Genomic DNA, 9,282 nt, shown 5'->3' with positions numbered 1-9,282 from the left:
TTTTGGAGGGGGGGGGGTTGTAATGTCATTTGACATTCAATCATGGCTATTTATGGGTTTTCAACATCAATTTTGGGAGAAACATTGCACTGTGTTGGTGCTTTTCCATTTTTTTACATAACGTAATGTCTCCCTAAAGAGCAAAAGAGTCCCTAGGTGCTGGATTGTTTTACTGCTGTTTACTGATTTCCAGATTGTAGTTTTGGTATCCATATGGCAGCTTTGAAGTTTCCAACCCTGTTCTGTTTGAGTCAGAGTGATTTAGGGATGTTTAGATGTTTTAGCTGCTTGCAGATGCTGGATGACAATGTGCACAGTGTGTTGTAATGTCAGGCCTCATGCATAGTTCATCTTTGAGATTCTGAACAGCATGCTACGTTTAATGATTACTTTTGACAAGGTGTTTACCTGGCAGTATATTAAATTGTTTAATTGCTTAAGTTCCCTAAGAGCTCATGATCTTTATCCACATAAAACCTTTGAAGAAAACCAGTGAATGTTTCACATGCTTTAAGATAAACACACATAGTATTCATGTTTTTAATTTAGTCACAAGATGAAATCAAGTCCAGGATTCTCCTGTTTGATTCTGATAAAACCAAAAAACAATGAAAAGCAAAACATGGGATTGCATTTGAGGATCCAGAACTCAATGTTATGTCAGTACCCCAATATAGTTGGTTTTTACACGAAGAAACAGTTTGTGCGTCCAAAAATCTGAACGCACATTGTTTTATTTTAGCCTTCACAGGGTTTCGTCATTTTCCAGGAAGCACAGTTTTTGTGAATTATGTGGTGAAGGGCAAATTCTCAAGCCATTAGCTAGTTTATTTTAGGAGAAAGAAAACCTTTCTAGCTGCCAGCGGCCCTCCTGTTACACACACACACACACACACACACACACACATACATAGCATGCCCACTCATAGCAGTTTCCCGCAGATATCTTTGCCATAAAAGGCATTGTAGTTTCCAGACTCTCAAACCAAGGCAATGTTTTGACCAAAGACCTGTATCATCCACTCAGCTCTAGAAACCCATCTGTGTTTGTGTATCAAACGTTAAAATCACGTTTCTCAACATAGCTTTACAGATTATGTTCTTGGCTCCACCTTGGTAGTGTTCACATTTGAGCTTAATCTGGTGTCACTCCACTTTTGAGGTATGTGCTTTGATTTATTCACAAATAAGCGTAAAATACGACAACAAAAAAGCTGTGAGATGTTTCTGAAATGTTGACTGCATCAACATTGTGTGTTCAGAAACTAATCCTTTATTTTGTAGAATGGAATTTAGGGAAGACACTCCTACATTTATTTAGAAGTCACTCCCAAAACTTTATAGAGTGTATGTAACTTTTAAGAAATTGCATTGTCTTTCAATTCTGGACATTAAAATATATCCTTTATTAGTCAGCAGAGGGATGGGTTTTGCGGGAAGCAGCGTGTTTGAGCTCAGCTGCGTGGATCCATCAAAGGATTTGGGAGATGTTCAGATCTTCCAGCTGGCTCAAGCCTCAAGTTCAAATTCCTACCAGCTGGACCTGACAGCTGCCTGCTTGTTTGCTGGCATCTCTTTCACTTGATAATGGTTGATCCTTCAATGTCGATCCTTTATACTGATCCTGGATCAGTTGTGCAAGTTCTTTGTTAATACATTTCTATCATGACAACTCTCTGAGAGTTTAGCATGATAATGTACATGGCAATGTTGATGTGTTTGGTCTTGGCAGAACAGATCTGCTACACTGCTGCTGCTGCTGCAGAGCAAGTACCGAGACTTGCTACTGCCAATACATCTACAGACAATCTGCTGTGAGCATGTAAGAAATACTGCTGCTGGACATATAACAGATATTAAATAACCCCCATATATAGCATACATGAATCACCCCGTAGCAGATATCTACAGGTGGAGCTGGGGAAGGTGTAGGGTTTCTGAAGTGAGCTGCAACTTCTACAGCAAGCACTAGCCAAGTATTTGAATGTTGAGCAGCAAGCTCATTGGCTGCTGATGTGAAAAGAAGCCAATCAGCTGTGCCATGTGAATAATGATGTGATTATATCAAATTGAGTTAAAACCTGCAGCATCTAGAGTTTCATGAGAGAACTTCATATTTATTTTAGATACGGAAAAGGAAGCCTATCCCAGATCAGTTTTGAAGAATAATTTAATGAGCGAGATATTTCATGTTCTGCTCAATCAGATTTAGAGATCATGTGTCATATTGTGCCGTTGCGCTTCAGGCTTCCCGAGTTTGAATCCCGGCTCGAGGACCTTTCCCGATCCCATACCCCTCTCGCTCTCCCACTTTACTTCCTGTCAACATACTGTTCTATCATAATAAAAGGCAAAAAAACTTTTTTACAAGGTGTTGTTTTCTTACGAATGTGATTCATACAGAAATGTGCGATTTTTAGAAAAACAAGCATATAATGTGATTAATAAGGAAACATGCTTTTTTAAAAGAAAAAAACATGCATGAGGGTCCGCTTCTTAACCTAACCAGTGGGACATATAAGCAGATCGTATGAAAACATACAAATTAGATTACAAATTCGTACGAATTAGCCACCAATTCCCCAAAAAGTAAAATGGCACTGGTTGCTTGAGTCAAAAGTCAAAAGATCCCACCCAGGCCTTTGTTATTCTGGTTTCTAGATATAGTTTGGGTCCATTTTTAGTGTACGTTCGTTGGATGTCATTTTATCATCCATCATGTGCTGTTCTAATCATTCAGGTATCTTTTATGTCCAAAACGCAGGTGCAAGACGAGTTCTGCAATGTTTCGTACCTCCTATTGTTCCCATTTTAATAATGAGGTGGCTCATAATTTAGGGACAGTGTCATTGTTAAAAGAGGATCAAGAAATATTCTCTTTTTTGTTCTTTGTCTCTGTTTCCTTCATATTTAAAATGTTTTATTATCTTTGACCACATTAGCCAAGCAGTAACTTGCCTCATCGTGTGAATTCCCGTGGTGATTTATCGCCGTCTCTTTCCTGTTTTACACGGAACACTAATCCTGAGTAGTTAAACGGAATGACATCCAAATAAAGTTGAAGTTTACCAGACTTCCCACGCTCCAATGATGTTTGATCGGACCGTGCTCCATGATTAACCCTTTTGGACCTTTGACACGAGTCAATTTAAGACCTCGATATGGATGATAAGATCTTTCCCGCTCTGAAGCAATCCAGAATCCTGACAATCCCACAAACCGCTCCTTTGTCTTGGCTTCAATTTGAAAACAGTGTTTATGGACTTTGGTCTCTGAGATAAGTCCCCTTCCTGGTCCTATGATGGACTGTTGTGTGTGAAAAGAGGAACTGGTGAAGGTGGTCAGAAACGTGAGGTTGGGAATGAGCTGTTTACAGTGCAGAGATGCTTTAACAGGAAATCATGTTGGTGGATGAGCTATAAATGTAGTTTCTTTGTGTGATGAAAAACAGCACTGTTTTAAAGCTAAAAGGAAGAAAAGAGTTCAAAAGAATGAGCAGTAAAGGGAAGTTCTTCATAAAAGTGCCTTATTTGTTCACATAAACTTTGAAGGATTTGAAGTGAGTGCAAGGAAAGGATGTAAATTCTTTATAACCTGTCTTTGCCTGTACTCTTGTTATTAGCTGTTTAATGCCCCTGTAACCTTTGTCCCAGGCAGCTGCGGGATCTGCCACAGCAATGCAATTCTGACATTTACATGTTAAAACTAGCACTGGAAGTACAAGTCTGTTTTGACACCTGAGTTTGAAACAGATGAGAAATGTGGGTTACTCCAAAGAAGCGAAGCAGAGACGTAGTTTTAGTTTAGAAACTAGACTAGGAACAGTTGTTGTCAGTGGAAGCTCTTACAATTTTTTTTTTTTGTCTGGATCTATTAATTCATTCATTAAAAATGCAATTCACACATACAGTGACTTGAATACCTCTTTTGTGACGAGCATTTTTAATTTCTAAAATTAAATATATACATTTTTTATTTTATTTTATTTTTTAGGGGTCTTAAAGTAAATGTCTAAGTGGTACAATTGTTCTGCTTATTTTTCATTTATTTATTTATTTTTTTTACTTTAAACTAATATTTTGTTAATATTTGTTAGGGGAAAATATCATTAAAATAGCTTCACTGATGTTATCTGCCAAGTCAAGTCAGGTGGTGCGACCAACATGCAGAAAAAAAAAATCATAAAATAGGAAATTACATCATAGAGAGCACCCCTGCATACTGTTGTGATGCTGCTTAAAATTTGAACAAATTATTATTATTATTATTTATAAGGCAAGGTTAGTTCAGTTCAAAATGTCATGTGGTGCAACTCCCCCAAAACTGAATGAAAAGTTGTGACTTAGTTATGACTTTAAGAAATAAAAAAGTTTACATTGAAATATAATTAAAACTCATTTATTTATTTATATATTTGTTTGTTTGTTTGTACATGTACATATTTTACTTGATAGTTACACTACATGACATTTTTAGTCATTACATTTAAACTGTGTTTGGGAAACATGTTTAAAAAAAAAATTGTGCATTTGATGGTGCTAATGGCAATGAAAAAACACACTTCACTCTATGCATCTCTTCTTAACGTGTCCCTCTTGTTTTGCAGGAAATCCAAAACAAAGCCCAATGGAAAGAAAGCACCCGCTGAAGAGAAGAAGCATTACATGGAGCCAGAGTACACAAAAGTGCGGGTCGTGGACTTCGACCTGAAAGATTTGGTGTCGCTTCCCACCAAAGAGATCGACCTCAACGAATGGCTCGCCAACAACAGTGAGTTCCCAAGCAAACATTACAGCCCCTATGAGTGTTTGCCTTGTATTTTGAGGCTTAGAGTCTTTGTCTTCAAAAATAGCCTTCTGTCAGTCAGGAGTTTAGAAAACAGTCACATTTTTGTGTGTGAGTGCAAAACAGTTGGGAGTATAAAGCAGAGCATGACCTTTTTAAATCGTAAATGTGAAAACAATTAAAATGTGCAAACAATTTTATTATAAACAAATGTTATTTTCTGTTGAAAAGGAAAGTGCTGCTTGCTAACTAATGCTCATCTTTAGGGTTAGTGATTTGAACAAACCCCTACACATACTGTAAGTATACACTTCTAAGTGACTGGACTAAAAACTTCAAAAATAATACTTTCAAGTTTGATGTTAGCATGTTGCTAAGCTAATGACAGGATAGTTAAATAAAATTGGAAAAAAGTAAACCGTAAAAACAAAGTTTTATCATGAACCAAATGTTATTTCCTGTAAAAAAAAAAAAGCAAATGATTAAAAGAAATAAGTGGTTACTAAGTGTTTGCTAACTAGTGTTCATCCAGCTTGCTAATTGAAATTGCTAATGCTAATCCTTAGGGTTAATGATTTGAACAAACCCCTGAATTTCACCTGGTGAACAAAAGCTTTCATGTTTGATGTTAGCATGTTGCTAAGCTACGTATAATTAAATGAAATAAAAACAGCATAGTACACAAAAATATTGGGAAATAATGTTTTTAACTATTTTATTGATAATTTGTGGTATTGAATTAAATATGTTTTTAATCAATTTAATAAGTTTATAACCAACATTTATCTTGCATCGTCCACCATCTTGTATTTTTTTAAGCTTGTCACAGAGCATTCTGGGATTTCCTGCTTCAGAAAAAAATGGTATTTAATGATATTAAATACCTTGCGCTGTTAGCAGCGGAGCCTTTACCGATTGCCTCCATTGATTAAAGCATTCGGCACGTTCGTCTGTGAGTCACGTCACCTCCCAATAACAAACACGCCCCATAGTATAGTCCCGCCCCTAACATTGATTGACAGCTTTCCGTGTAGACATCGGAAATTCAAATGCAAAAGGAATTACGATTTCATTTGAGTTTTGGCAGGTTACATGCATGACGCAGAGAGAGTGACAAAGCAAATGTGGTAATTAATATTGCTATTTAAATATGACGGGTTCATAACTCTTAAGACATGGGAAATACAATTGCAAATGGACTTTGCTTTTTCATTTGAAATGTGGCAGTCACTGTGCGTTCGCGAAAGCAAAAATGCAAACAGTAATGCAATTGCATTTGGATTATGTCACAATTTATACGTCCACATATGGAAAATGCAATTGAAAATACAATTTGCAATTCCTTTTGAAAATTGTCCTGAATATTCCTCCATAGTCTTCAGCTTCAGTGATTCTGAAATATCAATGAAAAATTTGTCCCAACTTTTCGAATGTCACTTTTTAAAACTTTTCTTTTGTCATTTGCAGCAACAACCTTCTTCAATCTCATAAATCTGCAGTATAGCACAATCTCAGAGTTTTGCACTGGGGACACATGTCAAGCCATGACGGCCTGCAATACGTAAGTTTTCCATTCTCTTTCTTTTGTCTGTCTTTCTAGCTCTTTCTTCCTCCAGACATGTCCTGGGACGAGAACCAGAACTCTCCTTTTACCAGAAGTGCTTCTGGATCAAATATTTCTCATATTTACAGTGTTTTTCCATTTTAAGACCAGATTCCAGATCAGCACACCGTCTTTGTGTGAATCTAGGTTTGTGGGTCTGATTGGGGTTAATCCATGACTGGAATGAAAGCTGACACACATTTTACTGAAGCCAGTGCTTGTTTGGCTTTCAGATGTGTTTTGAATGAGAGAATACAAGGGAACTATTCTCAGAATCAGGGATTTTGTAAGTTTCTTGGAGGCGGAACCAATTAAATGACCTTAAAGGCCTATAGTTACATGTTCTCACAGGCTGTTTGGGACGATCAGGGGCCCAAACATAGGATGAAAGAGATCAGTTATACTATTACTTTAGGCAACATTTACCTTACAGCTTTAGTCTCGACCAGCTCAGTGATAGCACAAATTGTTTTTTACTAATTTTAAAAGTACTGTTTAAGAGTACATTTAAATTTCTGAAATAATATATTCAGAAAATGTTGTATTTTTACCTAACAACAACAACAACAACAACAACAACAATAATAATAGTAATAATTATAATAATTATTATTATTTTATTACTATTATTAATAATAATAATTTATAATGAATAAATATAATGGTAATTAATAATAATAATAATTATTATTATTATTATAAATATTATTACTACTACTGTTATTATTCTAAAAATACATTTATAATATGCAAGTTATTATTATTATTATTATTATTATTACTGTTATAAATAAATACACATAAAAACAAATACATATATAAACAAATCCAAATAAATATAAATGTAAAACAAATAAATATATTACTAAACACATTTTTATTAATATAACTAATATATAAATAAAAATAAATATAAATAAAATACAAAATATTTACATATAATTAGATATATACAAATATACATATAAAATATACATTTATGCATTTATTTAATTTATCATTTAAGCACAATGTTAATGATTATTATTTTAATTATTATTTCAGTCATTTTGTGTTTATTTGAAGAATTTGCAATAATTTGTTTTATAACAATTTGCTGTTCCCAAAACAGCTGTCATTATCATCATACAAAGCTTTTTAGAAAACTGGCTTTCTATAAAATTGTTTAAACTTGATTATGATAGAAATGAGCATAGTAAGGAATGTCATTGATTTTAATTTTTTTTTTTAATGATGTGAGCAGCTTTATTACCAAAACGCTCAGTATATCTTCACATAGTTTAACTAACTTATTGAACATTATCTCAAGAAAAAAATAAATAAATAATCAAATAAAATAATCCACCCTCAAACGTTATACCAAAATCCACTTGAAGGTTGATCATAAAGGTTTTACTATTTAAAATGAAACAATCTGAAGAAGTTTCATTTTCAAATTTCAAGCACTGAAAAAATGCCTGTAATTGTAGAATCACCCTTATACAAGTCAAACGGAAAAACGTGCCTCCATCTCTACATTCCCACAGCCAACCGTGTAGACTTTAAAAATCTCTGCTCGTCTTGTTCGCCCTGTTGGTCTGGAGTGACGTCTGGGTGTGAATCTCTAAAGACTGACCCTGTAGAACCAGATACATGACTATTCATGACAAACGTTAAAGGACGTGAATTACCAACACACAAAACACCAACAATTACACGCTCACCTCAGGCATTCCTCACAGGGCAAGGATGGGCGCGCTCGTCAAAACACAAGCCGTATTTACCGTCACCGCCGCTGTCCACTGAGAAATCAATCACTGATGAAAAGGAAAGGGAGGGACTGCGATGTGCAAATAGGCCTGATGTCCATGTTATTGTTATTTATGTGCTCATATGTTGAGGTATGTTATTAGTATGCTTATGTGTGTTTTAGTAGGTGTTTCTTGAACTACAAACACTTCCATTTCCCATGGGTTGATTTTTATTAAAGTCGCAGTCATGTCAGTGCTGCTAGCCTTGTGGACAGCACGCCGACATACAGCGCCGTTGCACTATGAGCGTCCAGAGTTCGAATCCCGACTCGAGGACCTTTCCTGATCCCATCTCCCATCTCTCTCCCACTTCACTTCCTGTCAGCTCAAGAAATAAATAAATGCCAAAAATAAATATTAAAAAAGTTGACTTTTTCAAATTGTTTTTATTCATAAATTGTGCAGTCTTACCCTTGTCCCAAAAATAGACTTTCTATTTCTAAACATTGAAAACATTTAATTAATTTAATTAATTAATTAATTGATTGATTAACTAATTAACTAATTAATTAATTAGAAATAAAAAAAACTAATATTCAGAACTTGTTTTATAAATATATCATTCTTTTTACAGATTATGATAATTAGGGATGCACGGTATTATCGGGCCAATATCGGAATCGGCCGATATGGAAAATTATGCCGATATGAGGAATACATTAACTCACATGTGCTCAGGGTGTGCTAGCGATTAGATCACGTCAGCAGTGTGGCTCATTCTTGAAGCAAAGTTTTGCCTGAATGATGATTAGATTCACTGTTTTGGATCGCTGCATTTAAACTGAGAATGCATGTAAATAATATTTAGACTGTGTTTCTGATTAAATAAAGCAGTAATTGATGCCATAAAATCATGAGTATGTTTTGATTTAAAGGTCAGAATCTATAGCTTACATGAAAACAAATCACAAACATGACACTTAAATGAAATAATTTTATATATACTGATTTATTAATTAATGTGTAATATGTTATATTTTTAAAACAAATTATGAGCTCTAAAAGATTTTCAGAATTTTTACTCTTCAGAACTCTTTTGCTTTAGACCATTTACAAATGTTAAATCATAAAATAAAATGTTAAGGTTACCACTGCATCTTTCTG

General features: G+C 34.7%; 1 protein-coding gene across 1 annotated transcript in view; it reads left to right on the top strand.

Annotated features, from left to right (window-relative positions):
- Positions 1–9,282, top strand: part of LOC107675246 (MOB kinase activator 2-like) — a 61,007-nt gene that overhangs the window by 46,458 nt on the left and 5,267 nt on the right. Inside the window, exons 2-3 of the mRNA XM_016469524.1 lie at positions 4,607–4,770; positions 6,253–6,346. Coding sequence (XP_016325010.1) covers positions 4,607–4,770; positions 6,253–6,346 — 258 coding nt within the window. The remainder of the gene's footprint in view (positions 1–4,606; positions 4,771–6,252; positions 6,347–9,282) is intronic.

The sequence above is a fragment of the Sinocyclocheilus anshuiensis genome, unplaced genomic scaffold, assembly GCF_001515605.1.
Source record: "Sinocyclocheilus anshuiensis isolate Anshui unplaced genomic scaffold, SAMN03320099.WGS_v1.1 scaffold532, whole genome shotgun sequence".
Lineage (NCBI taxonomy): Eukaryota > Metazoa > Chordata > Actinopteri > Cypriniformes > Cyprinidae > Sinocyclocheilus > Sinocyclocheilus anshuiensis.
This window is presented reverse-complemented; position numbering and strand designations above follow the sequence as displayed.